Source organism: Numenius arquata, chromosome 9 (assembly GCF_964106895.1).
Source record: "Numenius arquata chromosome 9, bNumArq3.hap1.1, whole genome shotgun sequence".
In the NCBI taxonomy this organism is placed as follows: domain Eukaryota; kingdom Metazoa; phylum Chordata; class Aves; order Charadriiformes; family Scolopacidae; genus Numenius; species Numenius arquata.
Genome location: NC_133584.1, coordinates 18,429,350 through 18,451,420, shown reverse-complemented (window position 1 = coordinate 18,451,420; position 22,071 = coordinate 18,429,350). Strand labels below are relative to the sequence as shown.

The following is a 22,071-nucleotide window of genomic DNA, read 5'->3' as shown; positions in this document are numbered from 1 at the left end:
ATGGAAAATAAAACATCTCTTAAATATTTTATTGGGAAAAGCAGGCAGGTTTTCTATACGCTATGTTGCGGTAGGGAGAGATGAAAGATAAATACTTTCAAAGAAACAAATCCCAGAAGAGCTGTGATATGATAAGTTCTATTTACCTTTCAATTCAAAACCAATCTCTTTGGCAGAGTCAAGAGAATGTATCATTAAGTGCATGATACTGACAGATCATCTCAACAAGACGATACCATAATATATCTTATCAAACAGTTATATAAATGTTATAGCAATGTGAACTATCACGTATAGTCCAAACATTTATATCCAAAGTGAACAAGTGTCTGCTGAAATTTTAACAATCATTTTGCTTTCTTGTAAGTTACAAAAATTAAAGTTAAGATTTTTTATGATGAGATGGTGCTCTTTTCAAATATGCATCTCTTCACCTTATTAACAATTTATTTGATTAAAATTAAAATAGTGGTTTTTTTCACTGCTTTTAATAGATATGTAGCATGTTATGTAGCGCTTCAAATAGAAGCACTTTAGGTAACAAATATCCTATCATTACTCCCTCTTACCAGGTAGGGACGCTGAGGCACAGAGGTGAAGTGACTCGCCCAAGGGCAGGCGGCAGGTCCGTGGTGGGACGGGGCTTCGGACCTTGCTGCCCTGACCCGCAGAGCTGTGTTCAGGGATGTACACACAGGGTGTAGCTGTGCTGAGCTGCGCTGCCTCCCGGTGGAAAGGAATGAGTTTTCTAAGCGTAATAACTGAGAGTCTAGATTTTGTTTCCTTGAGAAGACGACAGGAATGGGGAACAGCTAATGGAAGGGAAATAGTCACATGGAAAGAAACCAAAATGTGTTCTCAGCAGCTTTCTATTGTGTTGTCTAACTGCAAAGGTGTTAAGTGTTCAGAAGTTTTTACCCCTTAGCAGACTGTGGGGATTTAAAAAAAAAAAAAAAAAAAAAAGATTATCTAGGGACATGGGGGTGTCTAGGCACCCTGGAACACACTGCTTCTAATAGTTAAACTGTACAAATAGTGGTGTTTGAAAACTGAATGGTAGTGTACTATCCCATTTTAGCTGATTGATTTAATCCAATTGATTAAAATGGAACTTTTCAGATACTTGAGCCTTTACTGTGTAGTCCATTAATCCCGAAGGCTAAAAATCCATTTCTTCCTTGTACAGTACATCCTATAGCACAATATGGCAAGAGTCCCTCATGATACAGAACGATACAATACACCTTGGTTTCACTTCTCTCCTTGTTCAGCTGTGGAACAGACATGCGCTGTTTCTGTAGAGTTTGTATATCTTTGCTCATTTTATTCAGTGATGTTCGGAAATTGGAGCGTTACACAAACCACTGCTTATTGAAACTGGAATAAAACAAAAATGCTGCACAGGTGAACTTTCTTAGCCCAACTCCAGGAGCCAGTCAAACAGGCTTGGTGTCATCTCTCGGCCTTCCTCGCTGAGCTTGCAGTACTGCACCACGGCGTGAAAGATATCCCCCACTTTCCAGGATTTCCGTTGAACTAATTGCACAACATCTAAAAACTAAATAAAAATAAAACATGCTTAGGATTTGGTTAATGTTTTGCTAAGGCTTTGTTAAATGAATACAAACAAACTGCTGTGAGACCACCTGTTGTAAAAGCACTGCTGTACCAGGGCTTGGACACAGTTCACCGCATGGCAACATCTTTCTATTTATAAAACTTCATTTCTGAAGTTCCATAGCTCCCCAAAGACTGATTGGATCTCATAATGTTTTCTAAACTAGCTGCTCTCATCAATTATTTCTTATTTATTTCAGTGAAAGTAAGAACAGTGAAAGCGAGCTTGATAAAGATCGTAACTTTCCTTGTTGTCAAAAACTTGCCGTCAAAATAATGGAAGTGTGACTAACCATTTGAAAGAAAAAAAAAAAAATCCTTCTTCTTTACCATTAGCTATATTTTGACTTACATTTAGTTTTCTGTATTTCCACGCATACTTCCCACAGTATTTTAAGTATTCATATAGTACTGGTGAGAGAGGAATTCTGGGTAAACTTTTGTCACATGAAGACATTTGCCACAATTGTGGTTGAATCACAGAAAGGATCTATATTTGATTTTTTTTTTTAACTTCCAGATAAACCAGAGGTTAAATATATGTTCTTAAGCAGCTGTAAAAAATCCTGAATTTTGTCCACTTTGTACTTAATAATGGGCTTCACAGTGTCATACATCTGGTCCCATTTTTTTCTGAAGCACATAAATGAAAATCAAAGCTTTTCATTTCTTTGAATTTCACAATCAATATCTAATTAGCTTGCTCCTTCTACATTTCCAGTTTTAAACCACACAAGAAAATATTGTGTGTCTCTAGTTAGTGTAGCTGTTTGCTATTTACATACTGAAGCCTAAACTTTTAATATGTATTTTAATGATATTTAATAGGCACGCGATTTCCAAGAGCACTGTTGTAGGCAGGATGTGCTTCATTATTCTCTAGTGTATTTTTGCAATTGAATTAACTGTTTGCCAAAGCACATGGGTAAAGCTGACAGCTGTTTCTTTAATTAGATGCAATTTGGACTGTTGCTGCTGAATGCATTTTAAATTATGTTTATGATTCCCAAATGCATGTACTCAAGAAAATCAAACAATATCTTTACTACTCAAAATAATCTTCCCATAGACATTATTTTAAAAGACCAAAATACTGATTTGTAACACTTTTTTCATTAATTGATTTGAATATTGTGACACTTTTTGTAAGCCTTAAGGTTTGAGCCATTCTTACCGCTCTTAGAAAAGGGGCTGTTTTGGTTATTCCTGAAATGTTGTAGGTGGCATTTGCTGGTGTCTGCAATGGAGCACTAACTAATCATTCAGGAACAGAGACGGTCTGGACTTCGGTGTTGCTCTTGGGGCTCTGGCTTGAAGGTTTCTCAGTTCTGGTAGTCTCTGTCTGTCTGTCTCCCTCCCTCCAGAAAGAGGCTTTTGCTCTCAAGATGGTGGTTGGTGGAGCTGAGCTATGCCTGAGCAGGAGCAGAAGAGCACTGGCACACACAACTTTTTTATTGCTAAACCAGGGGAGGTGCTTCATAATTTCTGTACAATGATGCAGAGTATTTCAATCAGGCAGTCTAACTTTCCAAGTAACAGATGTGTGATTGCAAATATGGCTCCACTGGGAACTCTGGTTGGTCACTGCCTGGGCTAAAACCGTCTCTCGGGGTAGTCATAATCTAAGGATGTGCCTACACAGATAGGTCCATCCTGCCTGTCCTCAAAACTTTTGATGGCTTCTGGTGCGGAAGCTTTGTAGTCTTGCTAACCCAGGTTAGCTTTATTTTGCAGTTAGTCTTCTGTAGACTTGAGCAGTGTGCCCGTTCCTTGGTGAACAGCTCTTTCTGCCAGCACAAAGGGACTATAAAGCCAATGCATTTATTTGGCCATGGTAGAGCTCGCATGAATGTAGGAGGAACTGTCAGGCCCCTTTGGTACCCTGCTGTATCCCCAGCTGTAGCAATTTATGAGCAGCCAGGAAGAAGTTCAAACCTGCCTGAGGCTGCCCTGATTAGTGTTGCTGGCAAAGCAGAACCTGCATAAGGACTACAGAATTTCAGAGCTGGAAATCGTAAATCCAATTTATGTCTTACATCATCCTTAGCTCTAACTGTCACTGAGTAGCAGGACTTTGTATGTGAGATGTCTACATGCAGTGACTTTTTTTTTTATTTTTTAAGCTACGTGCTTAAACTCCATGTAAGCCACCTGCAACCCTTCAAATGCAACCATGTAAAGGACTCTTTCTGTTAATTCTGCCTTGGGCATTGGCAATTAATGCATCATTGATAAGAAAAAGTAAACAGATTCATCAAAGCATTTTATAGAGGCTTTGGAGAAGGTCTCATGGTGATAACATTTTTTATGCTTGCGAAATATTCCACATACCTTACATTCTGACACATTTAATCCTCGCCTCCCTTTCTGTACTAAACAGTAGCATTGCCATCTCTCTGTCATGAATAGTTTGTTGCATCTGCTGTTAAGCTCAGTAACTTCAATAAATCATAACTGCTACTGTGATTAAAGTGAATTAATAGTATGCTCATTTCTGTAAATACTACCTTTTCAATTCTGTTTTCCTGAGATTTCTTAAAATAGATGGTCGGAATTCCAAGTTCAGAAGCGGCTATCCACTGCAGGGTGGCTCGCAGCTCTGCATCGGGGCACTCTGGTTCCAGATCGAAGTTTATCACCAGAAGGTCCTTTTGACAATTGGCTGTTCCCACCGAAAGCCCAGAAGTACTTTCTGGAAAAAATAATCCCATCCGTTACTGTGCAATTACTTGTGTTAACTTCAAATTGTATGCTTTAATTGATATGGCTCAACTTACCCTCTGTATTTTCTGTCTGTTCTTTAAGGAAAACTTTTTCTTCTACTAATTCACTTAGAAACAAACAACAACAAAGCTTATTAGTGATATTTAGCAACAGTCTACAACATTGCTTCATGCTGGATAAACTTCTCCCTCAATATAAGACCTAGAAAACTGCAAGAAAAAAATTACATAGGATGAAATAATAAAATGCAGAATATATTTCATTTATTTAATCTGTAAATCAGGAAAAGCAATGGGAATTGCAGCATTATTCCAGTAATAAGATGAAGTACTTGTACTGGTTGGACTGTGCATTACATTTCATTGGGATCTGTGTATCTTTACACAATGACAAGCAAATGATGTTATGGTAAGACACTGCAAGTCTCATAACCTGGGGGGAAATACTGAACTTCCAATGTCTGTGTTTTGCAGTGCTCTGCTCCCTGGCTGAATCTTTTCTGGTCCTGCTTTCTAGTTTTTCTTTTATAGTTAAATACAATCATAACTATCATTTACTCAATTACTTCTGGTTTTAAATATATTAGCTCTCTGGATAAACAAATTCTGTTTCTACTTTGCAAAAGTTTCCAAAGATCTTAATTTCTTATGTACCACCTTGTTAACCTACAGGAAGCAAACTGCTGGCGTGTGGTCACTGCTTCAGCTTCCATTTCTGGACACAATACCTGTGCTCATGGAAGTGTGGCAGGAGACTGTAAATTCACTGTTGATGTCACAGCTATTGCATTCTTTTTAACGCTCCTGGAGGGACAGTACTCACACTACACCTTTCACACTGTCCCGTTCTGCCCTCAATCAAGGGGGACACTGCAAGTGTAAGATCTTGTTTATAGCACGGGAAGATGCTACTCTTACCACCCTCATTCACAGGATTTCAGAATCTCCCCCAAGGCTTCAAAGAATCAAAATTTTATATACTTATGTAGGCATTACTGCGAGATGTGAGAAGAAAGAATAAAATGGCAGCACGCAATGTTTGGCTTGTCATGACTTAGAATCGTAGGTGCTTAATAACTTAACTTCCCACCAGATTTTTTTCCAGTTTTCTCTTTGAACAGCAGATGTATTCTGTGCCTTGCCTTTGATTTGTGGAAGTACAAACTTCTCATGCCTATTGGCTAACACCTGAGAATAGCCCCTAAAAGCTAACAAGAGGAGCCAGAAATTTATCCCTTTTGTCCTTGGAAATATAAGGGAGAGGGGTCATCTTTAGGAATGTGTGTAGGAGGTATCACTGCCTCCTGTGAAGATGAGAATGTTTCAACAAGGTTAATCTCCGAGTCAGCAGCTGAGAGAGAATGCATGGAACTCTACATAAATATGAATGCTCAGATTTCATACAAAAAAAAAAAAAAAAGAGCCTCTTGAAATCAGGGAAGCTATAGTATAGTCTGGTAATGAGCTGTGAAGATTTTCTGATGTCAGCAACTTCCCAAAGCTCCTGTGTTCAATATATGTTGTACAATCCATACACTTCTGCAGTGGCCATGCCCTGACTGCATCGTGGCATTCACCAGCTGGCAGGTTATACCAGGTTTCAGGGTACCAGGATCTTTAGGCAGGTACTTGTACATCTCTTGATAATTTTATTCCATGCTCAGTAGAAACACGCTCAGAAACACTAGGCAAGATGTACTTTGGGCCAAATTATTATTGTTCTTGGGAAGAAAGCCGTTATATTTTTTTCCTTTGACTTTAATTGATCCTTATTTGCTTGACCTTACTTGCTATTGCAGTAGAGTTTTGATAATATTTGAAGTTATTTGGAGAAGAAAGTTCACACAACAGGAAACTGATACTGCAGAAAACTGTCTTTTAGGCAGAGCAGTTGATGGATCCGTATTCTCTTGAGAGATCCACCTGGGTGGGCTTTCCTGTAATCTTTCACTCTCTAGTGCTATCACTCTGCACAGACACCTGCATGTGCTTTTTTCTGAAACTATCGGCAGGCTCAGCAGCAGGTGCAAAGCAGGGCTTGGCACGTTTTATATGGTGTAAATGAGTTGCAGTTAAGATTAGACTAAACATCAAGTCTCACTTCAGTGACTACTTACTTAATCATAGGAGAAGATGTCACGTTCTCCTGATAAATTTCCAGGTCCATAATGCCAAGACTGCTAGTTGTACTGCTGTTGCCATTGCTGACAAAGCAAAAGTTTAAATATTAGTGCCAAGCTGCACTGAACATGTCTCCATACATCTTTTTTAAATTTATTCATGTACAAAGCAAAGTGAGGAGGCTGCCCCCTGTAATGCAGAATTCCACAAAATCAATTGTGCTCAGCAAGTGGTTCCCAGAATGAAGCACGCTAATCTGCTCAAAATAATGAGGCTCTTATTAAAATAGTTGTAGAGGGAACATGCATCAAGTGATGCTGCAAACCGGGGGAAAAGAAAAAGTGGACCACCTGTTTGTGAATGGCTTGTGTAATGAACATTTGGCCTCAAACAAAATCCAAGTCAGCACGAGTCCTTGAAATGGATTATCGGGTACAGAGATGTCTTGGAAAAAACCTGCAGAGATTCAGATACCTCTGAACGTGGTGAGTTAGAGCAAGGCGCCTGGTTGCCCATCACACTACTTACCTGCTGGGTGACTCCATGCATGTTACCAACAGCAGTTTCGGTGTATTACATCATACCCCAAATGCTATCGGGGATATGATGGAACCCACAGATGCAGTGATGGCCCCTTATGTCTCTGACTACTCTGAAAGACTGAGATGTTAGTTAAAGCCAGTGCTCATTGGCACCAGCAATACATAGAAGTGTTCTCTTTGGCTTCTTCACAAGAATGAAGTATTACATCTGAAAATATTTGGAAAAAATAGTACCCGTTCACTTTATAACATCATTATAAATTGACAGTGAATGTTTATGCGGATACAGTAATAGTCTGATGAACAGGTTGTGAATTTGCTGGCTGCAAGTCAGTTAGCACAAACAAGATCTGTGTGGTGAGTCAACTTGAACAGCTTAATTTTTACTAGAAAAGCAACTAATAGTATTTTTCCTTACGTTAGAAGGCTTGACTAAACAGTTTCTTTCCCCATCAGGTTTTTCTGAATCGGTGTCAGTACAACATGCATTCAGACTTGTTGCAGCAATTTCTGTTCCAGTGCAGAGCCAAAAGGCACAATACATTAGCTCTCGCAGACCATGGACTTTGTTAAAGGATGATACTGTAACGGGATGAATGTTCACCCACACTGACAGACAAGTTTTGTTCAGCGTTTTTCCAGCCACCCAGCAGTGCTTTCTGACAGAGCCTCTTTCGCTTCCCTGCTTCATTGCTGTACTGTCTTCCCTCCTTGTCATCTTAATACCCAAGAGAAAGATGTAATTGCTTGACAATATTTTAAAACCTAGGCTAAGAGCATGTGAAGAAAAAAAAACCTTGCTCAATTTGAATTCGTGAAAGGGCTGAAGTCAAACTAACATCACTTTATATAAACTCTAAGGACTAGATAACATCTTTAAACACATATCCTGACTCAAGTAGGAACAAAAAGTGGCACATTGCAACGAGAGCTCTGGAATTTATGCCTACTAAGGGGGAACTCGGTCATCCTCTGTTGATCTGCTCCTCTGTGCCAGTTTAAGCAGATCAGAGCTCTATTTCTGCTCTCAGTGCACAAATACCCGGTGGGAATAGCAGTCTCATCATTCTCAGCTAAGGAGATGCCAAAATAAACATTATGCAAATAGTAGCAAATAAAACAAAGGAAAGACCATAGCAATTAGCTTGTCCGATGGCCCTTTCACTGTAGGAGTGAGGCACTTGAGTGGTTCCAGGAAGTTTTTTCTTCATCTGAATCTAGCTGCTCACCAATAATAAAAAGACCTGGCTGAGAACCAGAATGTGGCTATTTTTTTTTTCTCCTTTTTTAAAAATTAAGAGATGAACTTTTCATTAGGCTTTCTTTACAGTATTTTGAATAAATCTTGAGGTATTGACCCTCATTTCTGATGCACGGTAGTCAAATCATTGGCTTGGTTGATTAGACTATATTGTATACTGAGAACAGACAACACGGGTACCTCAGGGATCGCTCGCTGAGTTGCAAGTAGCTACTTGTGTCATCAGGATTGTCCTCATCGTTTGCTAACTGGGACCAGCTGCCAGTGCTTTCTTCACTGCTGCTGAGATGGTTTGGAAATTCTTCAGCTGTTTTTGTCTCACCCATGATTTCAGCATCCGGTCTGCTCTGAGGGCTGTTGCTGGTAGGAAGGAACATTGATACTGTAATTCAGGCAAACAAACTGGCACTACCAATCTTCAAGCAATGCTGCTCATTAAAGTCAACCAGGCTGCACAATTATACAGATGCAAGAGAATGGAGAAGCTTATAATTTATACACAAAGTCCAGTTGAACATACGGTCTGAGATGCTTTTAAAAAAGGATCTTGTTAGGACCCTGTCGGGGTCATAAGTAACTTTTAGCACAGACGGCAGAGTGACTGGTGCCGGAGCCGGTGTCGGTGCGGGTGTTGCGGCTTGTGCTGGTGCCTGTGGGGGGGCAGCCGATGCCGCTGGGGCCGGTGCCGGCGTGACTGGGGCCAGTGTCGGAGCTGGAGCCGCTTCTGTTTGTCTGTATTGTGGCTTTCGCTGGGGCTGCGGGGACAACTGTTTGTGTCTTGGCCGGGGTTGGGACCGGGACCAGGGCTTGGGCAGTTGTCTGAGTTTCTGCTATCTTTGGTTTCACCCGTGTCTGAGTAGCAATATCACGTCACATAATACTCACTCCTGCACAGACGTTTAACAACAAACCACCCCTGCAGCGCATTCAGGATAAACAATAAAATCCCGATTGAATGATAGTAACAATCATTCTCTAAACAGCCCAAAGGTTTCCCATCCCCTAGTTCTTAGTTAGTTAGGGATAATCATTAAAGGGCAAAGTAAACTTTACCCGGGTAAAACCGAAAGTATGATTAGTAACAGAATCCATCATATGATGCCCGAAATATGCAGGTATCATAGCAATCTAAGTAGTAGTAGAGCATGCTTCTGCTCTACCAGACATCAACATCTGCCAAATAACTTTGCCTGTCATCCCTGACCCCTCAGGTCCAAAACTCACCATCTGTAGTAACATGAAGGCACTGAGCAGCTGGGCCTCACGCTAGTGGTGTTATTCAGATTTTTAACACAGGGCAGCTAGCACCTAATACTTGGTCCAAAACATGAGAGATTTTTGTGGGGGCTGTTACTTGGCACTTTAGGTTTTGTTTCATTCATTATGCAATTACATCTCAGACTAGAGATCCTTTGAACTGACAGTTTCCTACTTCTGAACAGTCAGTTGGAATGGCTTCTGCGTATCTGTGACAGGACTGGGTCTGTTGTGCTGCCTACATACAAGAAACAACTCTCTTTCCTTGCTGAAGACTTCTTCAGACCTGTATGGCTTTTTAAAATTATTTTATTTTTTTCTAATTGATTATATGTCTGCTTGATATTTTGCCTGAAGTCCTATGTGCCTGTATCTACACTAGCAATAATTTCATGAGGTAGGAGTGGACCAGTGGATCAAAGCACTTGGTGCTGATCCTTTTATATCTGTGTTATATATATTTTTGGGTTTTCACTTCAGCCTAGACTTGGTACAGACAGCCATGCCGCAAGTGATTCAAATCCATGTGAAGAACCACTGGAAGCTTTGCCTTCCCAGCAGGGGTATGAGCATGTCTGGTACACACTTATGTAGCTTCTGGTTGAGATTCCTTTAAGAAAAATCTGCTTTGCATGCTGCAAGCAGAGCTGATGCATGGAAATGGAGACAAGTTGGTTCCGAACTGTGCTGCATCGATGAACCAAAATGCTCAAGTAGGTGTAGCCTCTGGGAACTAATCCTGCCTTACTAATCCTATTGCTTTAAACTTCCCCTAGCCACTTCGGGAACTCTGCATCAAAGGCAGAGGAAAAGTTGCTATTAAAGGGCTCATAAACTGTATGAAAATAACTTCATTTTCAAACAGCCAAGATCCTAAACAGGCAGATTTCTAAATGTATCTTTTTAAAAGCAGGTTGCGTTCAAAGGAAGAGGAAGGTTAGGGGGGGAGAGACAGAATGAAAGAATAGCAACACTATGATAATTATCCACCTAATTACTACCATACATTGGAAAGTACATGCTTTTTCACTTCAAGAAGAGCTTTGTCAAAAGGCAAAACAGCACTGCCTAGAATAAAATGAGCTTTTTTTAGAAACAAAATGGTTTCTAACACTAGCACCTGCACTCTTTCTATCGCTCTGAGATAATAGGGTGCTGCAATGCTCCAAGTGATTGGCAGTTTAGATACCATTAAAGTAACAGACACGATGAAGTATAGTTAAAAATAGTCAATGCCTTGAGAGGGAACCTTGCTCTTAACCTCATAGCATCCTCTATGTTTGCACTGCACCCTCATACTGCAGGGCTTATACTTTGCCTTAAACAAAGCAAGTTGCAGATTGCTTAACAAAAGGAGTACAGATATAAGGAGAGGGTGGTAAGCTGTGGTATAAAATCCATGAAGTTTTATTCTTTTCCCTCTCTGAATTCTAACAGAGAAATCTTGAACCAAAGGAGGTGAGAGGTGCTTTTAATTACTATTTTATTTCCTCCATTAAAGAAATTTTTACTTGTAGCTCGAGACTCTAAACACAAAGCTGACCTTCAAGCTCCTGGAAGTTTAGTATTGATCCAGGTACACAAAGCATTAGTTATATGAACAAGCATAGCAGAGAACTACAGGTCAAATTCTGCTATCTTCTATTGTACATTAATACTGATTTTTATTTATTTTTTTTAAGAGATATCAGTCAACACTAAATGAAAATTCAAACTTTGTCCATCTTTCCTGTCTTGACTACGGAAGACTTAAATATCTGTAAAGGGAAAACTTACTTGTCTATGCAGTATTAGATTTGAATCTCAGAACCATAGTATTGTCGTATGCAATGTAAGTTTGCTCCAGAATTCGTCACTGTGATGTCTGATTGGGTGATTTTACGCCATCAGAAACCTGTAGTCAGAACTTAGCCTGTTTATTTCTCTAAAAGTGCTTCTCTTCTTACCTTCTTCCTTTATCAAAATATTTTTTTGAAAACAAACATCAAAGCAATGTGCTGATTTGCTGTTTTGTCACTTACCTATTTAGTAGGGAACTGGAAACTGTGGGTTTCCCATCAAAAGCTTCTGGAGGCTTTTCTTTGCCTTGATCCTCCTTTCCAGAAGGACCACATGAAGTTAAGGACTCTGAGTCTTTTTCTGGCTCATCTCGTTGATCCGTTTCTATCTGAATTAAAGGCACTTCCCTGTGCTGACCTGTAGGGAGGCATCCAGGGCTCTTCATATGCTCTTTTTTCTCATCTAAATTTACTCCATCCCTTTTGGGTTTTGGTTGAATCCGAGTAGTGCTTTGGGGATGCTGGCTTTCCAGCACGTGTTCTCGGCTTGCATAATCAAAGGAATCCTGCTGGACAACAATTACATTTTTACCACTTTCAACAATATTTGCAGCCAGTCTGTTTGCATATTGTTCCACATGTGGCGGGGAATCATTTTGAAACTGATCTGCCTCTTCAGCCTCTGCCTCATCTGCTATGATCTTGTTCTTGCGCATTAGAGACTCAATAGAACTTGCCCATGTCTCGTGAATCAACATATCTGTTATCTGGTCAGTCTTGCATCTTTGGTACAGGCATGAGTCAGACTTGCAGAGACCTGAAGAAGCCACGGTACTGACTGGATGTATGCTTAAGGAGTCTTGGTGGTGGTGGGAAAATCCATCTAATGAATTCGCCTTAACTGGGATATTAACTGTTAGCCTAGAGCCTGATAATCTGCTGTCAGGCATTGAGGATTGCCTAAAGCAAAAAGGTGATCGTAGAGAGGGTGATAGCAAACTGCCAGACCAGTCCTTTGAATTCCGAGGGGAAGATGCATTATCTTTATTTTCCTTTTCTATTTCTCTTAGCATATACCTATAAAATTCTTCTGTTATGCTTTCTGTGCTGGACTGTTTAGATGGGCAACTTGGTCTTACATTAAGATGACCATTTTTCTTGGCTACCTGTTGTAAAGCAGAAGTTAAGATGTTGTTTGCATTTTTTCCTGCATAGTAATCCAGTAACAAATCAAAACCTCTTCCTTCATTTTCCATCTGGTTCACCATAAACCTTGAAAATTCATCTGTAATGCTTTCACAGCTAGACTGCTTTGAGACAGAACTTGTCTGGCTTACAGGCTGACCAAGGGCATTTATTAGGCCTAGGGTATTGAAAGAGGCTTTGGAATCTGAGTCCTCCTCCGGTATGCTCTCACAGCTTGAGGCCTTGGCTCGGCTCCATCTTTCACAGTGCAGCCTGTTCCTGGGGTGGTTTGGACCTTGCCAGATGCTATCAACCATGGAGAGTTCAGTGAGGTTCATGATCTTAGCAGCCACTTCATTTGCAAAGATATTGACTGAATCTGGTGTGTCCTCAAGGTTTATAGATTCATCTACTACCCGATTCATCAATTTTTCCTTTAGCTCAGGATGCTCATCTGTTTTTCTTTTGATCTCACTAAGTCTCGGTGCCCTGTGCTTCCGAACAACTGAACCATTAGCATGGGTTTCCTTTTTCCTTTTCATGGTTCTGCATGATAAACTCTGGGTCACCAGGTATTCATTGCCTCTCTTCCACGCACAGAACCATGGTTGCTTTCCATTTGAATTTTCAAGACAAATGGCAGCTATTTCTGTTGCCATAGAGACAACTGTTTCTGCCAATTCTTCTGCAAAATCTGTTATACAATATTTGTCCCTTGAATGTTTCACCTGTAGCACAGGCTGAGAAGGAAGCAAGACGTGATTTCCTAATAAAGACAAGCTAACCTGAATGTCATTATTTAGCACAGCATCACACTTATGCTTGCCCTGGTTTTCTGCATTTATGGTGGCACCGGAAGACAGCTGCTCTCGAGCATCATGCCTGCATTCTTTGCTTGCAAAGTTATTTTCTCTGTCTGAAAATGATCTATAGTCTTTCTTCTTCTGATGACTGTTACTCTGATTTGGGGATTTGTAACAGTCTCGTGTGGTTCTTTTCAGGTATCTTTTCTTGGGAGATGTTTTTGCAACAATTGCATTATGCCCTGTAGCTCTACTTGTTGGCTCTGAATTCAGTGTGGCACCTTCCTTGCTATTTACATCTTTCATATTACTTTTACTAGTGTTTGTGATGCTTCCAAGATCTTTGCTAGCACTAGTGCTGTAGGATGTACCAAATGGCTTAACAGCAGAGTGATCAAAGGAGCTGGGTGAAGTTTCATGTGCAATTGCTTGTGTTGACCATCCTTCTGCTTTTGTGACTTTCTCTGCTTTTGTGCTGTCGGAAAAGAGAGGAGAACACTCTTCAACTTGTCTTATGTCGTTCATCTTCTTGCAAGTGAAATATATTACATTGAAAAGCAACTTGTTTGCAGTCTCCATGAAAATGTCTTGTGTACTTGAGCTGTTTTCTGAACGGGGGTGTAGCTGTTTCTTCTTCCTAACCTCTTCAATAGAATGTCGTAGAATAATATTGGATAAGTTTTGTGCAAGTTCATCCCTGATTACTTCATCGGTGTGTGGAATCCGTGGCCTTGCTGCTGTTTCAATAATTTTTCCATTTATGGATTCCATAAAATGCCCTACATTTTTGTATGTGTTGGGTTTTGTCAAAATTATTGATGCCTCTTTAAGAAGTGTCTCTGCAATGCTATCATTTAGCTTCTCCATGCTGCTCCCTATAGCTATGCTACAATGAAGAGTAACGGCTGCAGAAGTCTGAGCAGCAGACAGAAGTCCACTTGAAGTTGCAGGGTACTTCTCTTCCTTTGTTTCCCCCAGACCACAGACAGCTACAGCACTTGCTACTTGAGTCATGCCACACAGCGCAGATGGAAATGAATATTCTGTGCTGGCACGGTCGTCAAGTGGCTGTGAAGATGCTGTGTGTAGCTCTTCATTATCAACCACGCCGCTTTTAGAGTCTGTGGTTTCTTGATCCCGTTTGAATTTTTCTGCAGCTTGGGGACTGGAAATGGTTCCAATAACAGTGGCTGCACAAGCCAGAGCCACTTCCAGTGCGCTCTGGCCTTGTCCATTTGAATGTTCTTCCTCAAAGTAATCTGAAACTTCAGCAGAACTTTCTGATTCAGTCCAGTGGCACAGGTTGGGGAAGGCAGACCCTGGCCAGTCAGATACATTCTCAGAACTGTCTGGACTTTGCACTATGACAATCTTCGGAAGTTCATTCCATGATCGGGAAGCAGATACATCTTCTGACTTACAAGAGCTTCCTACAGAGATGCTGACTGCAGCCTGCTCACTAAAAGTGGGTTGAGACTGTGACAGTCTAATGAACGCATCTTGCAGAACAGTTTCTGCTAAATTTGTGGCGTATTGACCTGTAGTCACCTGTTCATTTTGAGAGGGAGGATCCTTTTTCCTAATACCTGCACAATCCTCTCTATCTGTCTTACTGTCGTGTTTCACTGTTGGGTCATTCAGAGGCCCCAGCTCCTCTTTAGCCATTTTGGTTAAAGATACATCTTCTAACATGTGTGCTGAGCAGGAATTTTCAACCTCACTAGTCAAATTAATAGTACTAAAGGATGAAGTACCTCTTCCAGCTAATTCCTTCTGCCAGGGTATTTCCTGGTCTGCCTTATCTTCAGGTTGTGAGATGCCATCTTCAGCCACAACATTCACAGCTTCAGTGACTCTAGCTGCTGCGTTATCTTTATTAATGCAGTTCTCTTCAAGAATGAACGGCAACCTGGCTTTTTTGTAGTGGAGATTTTCAGATCCCTTTCCTTTATTTTTTTTGACATCTGAAGATGATTCAGGAACACTTATTTTTTCATGACCTATTAAAGAAAAACAAGAAATTAGTTTTTGCAGAGTACCCCGTTACTTTAAAAAGAAAATGGCTGCATAAATGTGTAACACATTACTGCTCTGTAAAACTGCTGCACAACCTTGTATCCTTGTCTTTGAACAATTTAAAAACATGAATGGCTGTCCATTTTCTAAGTTACAAATAAATATATGCATTAATTAACAACAAGTGCAATTTCTCTGAGCATTGCCATGGCTGGTTTGCAATTCAAACAATAACAGAATTATGTTCAGTCCCGTTGCTTTTACCAGCTTTATATTCGTCACCCTCGTTGTCATCCTCGAGGTGCTCAGATGCTGTGAGGAAATCTTCTTCTATTGAGGACACTGAGCAGTTTGTGTCATCCTCTGGCTTTAAGACGTGAGCTTCTATCTGCAGCTGTTTCTCCTGAACAAGCTCAAGTCCAATCAGAAACTTGTTTATTTCAAAAATGATGCAGCTTGCACTGTTTTTCCTGTCCCCCCTCGCACACTGAACCAAGCAGACATCTGCCAGCCAAGGACACTAGAAGGGAAAAGAATCTCAAATAGTTATTTAATCAAAGAAACACCCAACTTATTTTAAGCTTCCTTCTCTATAAATCTCTCAGGTATGTTCTGTTGCAAAGATGCAATACAATTTTCATTTAGATATTTGTAACACAGTATGCAATTACATATGTGGCAAAATAAGACCACTTGGACTGATGGCTTTTGTTATACAAGCATTTTAGTAGAGAACCCAGCTGTATCACAGGGGCATCTTTATTTTGTTGAAATTACTAAGTTGTTTGTTTTCAATCAGCTTCTTGTTTTAATGACAGAGACTTACATGCTTTTAGCTGTGTCAGAGTTAGCCATCTGTTATTAATGGCCTCACACCACCCAGTATTACCTGTCTCCTGAGGGAATTGTTTGTGGGCATGAATTCTTTGTCAGGATAATATCTGTTGCAATGCTTGTTTGAAGGCAGCCCTGTAAATACTGGCTGGTGAGATTGTTAACAGCAGGTCACCTTTAGATGTTCCTACAGACTGTTTTAAAATAGTGTTTTATTTTTTTTTATTTGCTCTTCTTCCTGTCATTCCTTATTTGCCCAAAGCCCCATTATTTCAGACCAGTATAACCTCCCACTGGAAATAGGGCTCCACAGCGCTCTGTGCTGAGCCTTTATATAAAACTGTCTTACCCACAGAAGCTGTACAATTAAGTTGAAAGTTGGATGGAAACAGAGAGAAAAGAACTCTTGTTACCCTCATTTGATTGGTATTAAAACTGTTGGATATTTATACAGCCACAGAGCTAAGCTGCTATCTCTGCATGGGACTACGTTTGTGGTGTAGATGTCCTCTGAAGCAAAGCCAAGCTTTTGCAGCTTGTGATCTTGTGCTTTAACTGCAGGTTCCCAGGAAGGAGGGAGTTTCAGTGGAACCCACTCTGGATCGAGGCGGTAGATTTTAAGCTGTGCAAAAGATGCCCTGGACCCTCTGTGCCTTTGCACAGTATCTAGCATAATGTAATCCCAACCTAGATCTTGTGTCTTTGAGTGTGAATGCAAAGAAAATACCTTGTAATAAAGGGAGTGGAATGAGTATTATATTGGAATTGCATGTTTTATTAGCCTGCGCTTCCTTTCTGCCTAAAAATGTGTCTGAACAGGAAACCAGATAAATTAGTGTGTTAACAGTAAAACAGAAAAGCTAGAATTTTTTTTTTAACTAACTGCTAAGAAATTGTTGCTGAATCAGACTTGAGCACACACTGTATTGTGCAAAATGTTATTAAAAACAGATGCAGCCTTAGATCAAACACTTCCCTGCTGTTTCTCCAGTCCACAGTTTGCAGGGTTGTACTTGTGCAAAGGGCTGAGGGGGAGTGGAATAAAAATCCTTGTATGAAAACTATGTGTGTCTCCTTACAAATGAAATTCTCTGGAAAGCCAAACAAATGTAAGGATAAACATAGCATGTGCTTATCTGGCCAATAAATCTCACCCAGTCTCAATGCAAAGCTTTCCTCTTACAAGACAGAAATTGAGGTTAGTTCCCATTTGTCTCCTGCCTGCGCTCCTCTGAGAAGGCTGCCAGTCCCAGCGGCCGCAGTCTCTTGGAGATGGGAATGACTTGGGTACTTGAGTCAACTTGTTCGAGCCTCAAAACAGCCTTGTGTGTATTGCAGCAGCTTCCCCCCAGGGAAGGGGGGTTTGGAGCTCCGATGCTTGTGATTATTTTTTTTTTGTTTGTTTTTGTTTTAAATCTTTCTAAATTTAGCCATTAGTCACAAGTGGCAAGAAAGCTCAATAACCGGGCAATTTCTTTCTTTAAACACCAGCTTATTGGTATAACATAAAATTCAGTGATCCTTACAATACAGCTGTTCCAATGCCTGTTTCATGAATACTTCTGTATGCAAGTTAATTTCAGTGAAAGAAAGTTTTCTGCTTTGTTTTTCTGCAGCAGATAAATGTGGAAATACCTGTTCATATTTTAAGCTTGCTGAGACAGTTTTGTATTCCAGGATAACTCTACAGTTTTAATGAAGTTGTTCCAAATTCATGCTTGGCCAAATGAGATCAGAATCAAGCTGAAAAATACTGCAGTATTTTTCATTCTCTTTCTTTACACAGACATGAACAGGCATAAAGTATGATAAAAATGGAAAGGAAGAAAAACCCTTCTTATTACAATAGAGTTAAGTCTCTGAAACTTGTGTGTTAAAATGCCCTTAAGAAATGTTATCATTTGCTTCCTTTCTCTACGTGGTGCTGGTAGGAGGAATTCTTGGCCTCCAGATCACAGAAAGGGAACATTTCATTGGTAATGGTGGGAGTGAAGGAGTTACCATGAACACTTTGCCTTTAGTTCCTTTAAATGTTAAGTTTTAATTAATGCATTAATTAATTTTTAAGTTGCCAGAAGCTAAATGAGGTATTAGCTCTGATATGGTTAATGTTGCTTGGTATTTTCCATTGTCACATTCAGGCTTACAGTAGCCTCTAGGATCTTCAGGACCTATCGTCAGCTCTGTTTCGAGGTGCACGCGTGGGAGAAGATGGATTGGGAACACAAGTGGGAAGTAGCAAGACTTCACTTGAAAGGGAATCTGTAGGAGCTGAGCCCTGATCTAGCCATGTGCACAAAAACTGTTACATCTTTCCTTTTCCCCCTCTGTGCTGCCCTTCTGACTCCTGCTACTCTTGAAAACTGGGCTTATGAATCATCTCTGACACCAATGCCCACCTTCCCTGAAGGATCAACCACTAATATGGCTTAAAGCATTATCAGCTGCAACCCAGACATCCACAGGATCTAGAGGGAATAACAGGATCTCTCTGCTATCTTTGTGTCAGCTTCCCCTCTCCCCTCCAAAGACTTTCGTTAGACAGATTTATTTTTTATGTTTGCATACTCCCACTCATCTTTTAAACTGGTGCAAGGTCTTTGCTTTCAGCTCCTTTTTTGCCATTTTCCAAATTCCATCCTACACAGGAGTGATGTGATCTTAAAGATGAGTTTGATTCCTACCTGGGGAACTTCATAATCGGCCTGAAGGTTTCCTGATGCTAATCCACTCAGCAGGACTATTTCATTTTCCTTTGGTGGCTGTACGTTCATCGAACTGATGAGTTTGGGGAGATTTGGAGAGACGTTGATCAATCTCTGTAGCATGAAAGATAGATTTTGCTCTCAGGTAATGAAGTCTGAGTTCCACAGTTATATTCATAAATATCAAAATGAAATACCACTTACAGGCATCCGTTTAGAAAGCTTACTTGAACTTACTACTTTGGATAGATTAAAAATAGAACTAGCAGCATTAAAATGCACATTCTTTCTTTTGAGCCACCAGGCAAGACAGCAGTGACAGTATAAACTTCTGCACAACTGTTCAGCAGGACAATCTGTCACCCCTTACATTGTCATGTGCTAAACAGCTAGGTTGTATTTGTGTATCTAAGTGCTTGGCCCTCCAATTACGATTGGGTTCCTAAGAGACAGAGAACAATGTGTCTGTTATTGTCTAAAACAGAAAAGATTCAGTAATGGTAATGAAAATAGGACAAATCTTCAGTTTTCCCCCAGGCATATGATAAGCAAGAAACCAAAGGGAAAGATAGCTGGAAATTGCTGATCAAATTGATGCAATACTAATCCTGGAATAATGGAAGTATTTAATACACAGATTAAATACGCATTTCTTTACTTCAAGACCTTTCATTTGTACTGATATGATCATTTTCTACCTGTTATGTATTTGCTAGAGTCAAAAGTGGTAATAATCACACCATCAATGATGCTGTGTAACACAGGAGATTTGTATTGTGATACTGCTGGGAGTGCCCAGTGATGTGCAGGGATGTCTGTGCCCATTCGTGTACAAAGCCAGGCCTTTGTAGAACAGCACCAACTCTGAGTGCTTGCAGTTCTTGTCTGCCAAGGATCTCAGCGTGCCTGATTTATGTGCAGGGAATCAAGGATGATCCCTTACAGAGGAAGTAAATACCACCTCCATTTTATGCACTAAAACAGCCCGTTGAGTGGCAAAGCCATTAAAGGAACGCAGATCTTGGGCACCCAGCCGTATGCTTTAGTTACTGTGCAATTCAATGATACTTCACTTTTTCATCTTCAAAATAATAAGCTTGCGCTACTGTTATTTTTTCTCAGAGTAAATTAGATATAATAAAACTTTCTGGCTTAGCAAATCTAATTCAGTTTTGGGGAACAATTCACTTTCCAGTAGACTGATCATCAGATGAGGCTAAGTATTTATATTTGACATAACTAAATTCAGTGCTTCAATTCAGTTTGACATTTCAGTTCAGTACAAAAAAGTTCTCATCCTTTTCTTTTTTCAAATTATAACCTTTCTGTTATCACACACATTTCTCTATCTATCTCTACTTTTCTACTGCCTAAATTGCCTTATTTTATCAGATTTCTTAGGTAGGAAATAACAGCATTTTGTATATCTTTTACTGAATTCCTTACCTTTTGTTCAGGATAAAAAAGGAAAAGTCTGGAAAGATGATTGTTTTATACCCAAAAACCCTAATTTAACCCATTCCAAGGTTCAAAGGGTAGTGCAAAATCCTAACAGTACCTATTAGTAAATAGTTATATATTTCATCTGAACAACAGCTATGCTAACATCTTTAAAATTATTCTATGAAATGCTTTCACCACATCACTGTGTTGTGTAAAAATCCACCCCACTCAATGTTAATTTACACAAACTGCATGTTATACACAAAAATTGTGATGAGCGAGTTTCCTCTTAGAGAATAATACACAGTACCTGTGCTAGCAGAGAATTTTTATTACCAACACTGAAAGCTAAAAGAAATGGCTAATAAATGTGTTGACTTTGCACCACAAACAACCTTTCTAAAATGCAGCCAGAGGCTGTGGTCTGTCCGTTACGGTCCCTCTATGTGCCAGGCAGGGAGAGGCAGCCCAAACCATGGCATCAGGGCGCAGCGCTTTGGGGAGCCGAGCGGTCCCTTCTGCGAAGGGAGAGCTTCAGGCCATGGGAAGCGCCTGGGCGGTGAATATATCACTTCTGTAGGGCTGACAGGTCAAAATCATGCAGCTGCTTTCAAAGGTGATTTGTCCTTGTGAGGCAGTAATCTAATCTCTGGGCATTATAGAGGGTAGATTCATAAAACTAATTTAAGATGGCTTTTACAGACATCTGGCTCTAAGATTGAGGGAGAAACTTTTGGTATTTCCTTATGACTTGCTATAGCTTTTGTTCCTTAATAAATACTGTAAACAACAATGAAACCATTGCTTATTAGAAGACTACCAGTGCTTCTGTGGACTCAGTAAAGTTACACCTCTCAAGCTGTTCTGCACAGTTCACCTGCTGATTCAACAGAAAAATCCTTTTGCTGCAAGAAGCTGCATTTATTTTTGATGTCTGAATTTTCGCAGATCCAGGATGCAGAAAACAGTATAGAAAAACAGTCCCTGCTAATGAACTGATTGCAGGAGGCAACAAAGTCCCAGCATTCATTGTCCTACTGTGAGCTAAAAGTGGTTCCAGCAAGCTAACCATAATGCTTTACTGAGGAACATCCTGGATATTGTCAGGAGATCCTACCTTTGTTCACTTACCAGATATTGTTGCCATATTGCTGTGTTGATCATGGGCACCAAGCCAGGATGATGAAAATAAACTGATAAAGGAAGATGTGAACTCAAAACTGACACAAGGCCATATCTTTAAAATGTGACTTCCTCAGTTTTGAGGGTTTTTTAAATAGCATATCATGATGTAGTTTGTCTTAGTGTTTGTAAAATAACCATGCTTTTTTCTGCCCCCCCCCCCCTTTTTTTTTTTTAAATCCCTTTTTTCTACCTTCCAAACTTTCAGTTAAACAGGTAAAACACAGCTTTAGTTCTGTTTTACCTACACCCTTCCTGAAGACCACATAATCAAACTGTCTGGAGTTTGACTGAATAAGATTGGTCAGCTGAACAACACCTAAATGAATAGAAGATTCTCAAAGGCTTTTTGAGAGTAGAAAAGACATCAGACATTATTTTTGTCAAATTAAAAAATGGAATGTGTGACACATCCATGTTCACTTCTCTAATAAAACCAAGGCTGAGCAAGAAGTCCACTCACATGATAACTGCGTGAATTCACAGGCTGCCACGATCTGTTAGATATTTCTGGGATGGGAGTAAGAAAAGCTATAAAATATGGCCTGGTGATGGGACCATTTCAGATTCCTGATGCGTTGCTCTCTGTAAGGGTTAAAAATCT

At 40.1% G+C, this 22,071-nt stretch overlaps 1 protein-coding gene across 1 annotated transcript in view; it reads right to left on the bottom strand.

The window, feature by feature from the left end:
- Positions 1–1,414: 1,414 nt before the first annotated feature.
- The window catches only part of SPHKAP (SPHK1 interactor, AKAP domain containing), a 101,358-nt gene continuing 80,701 nt past the window's right edge, over positions 1,415–22,071 (bottom strand). Inside the window, exons 5-12 of the mRNA XM_074153731.1 lie at positions 18,822–18,956; positions 15,568–15,823; positions 11,543–15,287; positions 8,445–8,624; positions 6,458–6,544; positions 4,395–4,447; positions 4,125–4,309; positions 1,415–1,558 (exon numbers count right to left, since the gene is read on the bottom strand). Coding sequence (XP_074009832.1) covers positions 1,415–1,558; positions 4,125–4,309; positions 4,395–4,447; positions 6,458–6,544; positions 8,445–8,624; positions 11,543–15,287; positions 15,568–15,823; positions 18,822–18,956 — 4,785 coding nt within the window. The remainder of the gene's footprint in view (positions 1,559–4,124; positions 4,310–4,394; positions 4,448–6,457; positions 6,545–8,444; positions 8,625–11,542; positions 15,288–15,567; positions 15,824–18,821; positions 18,957–22,071) is intronic.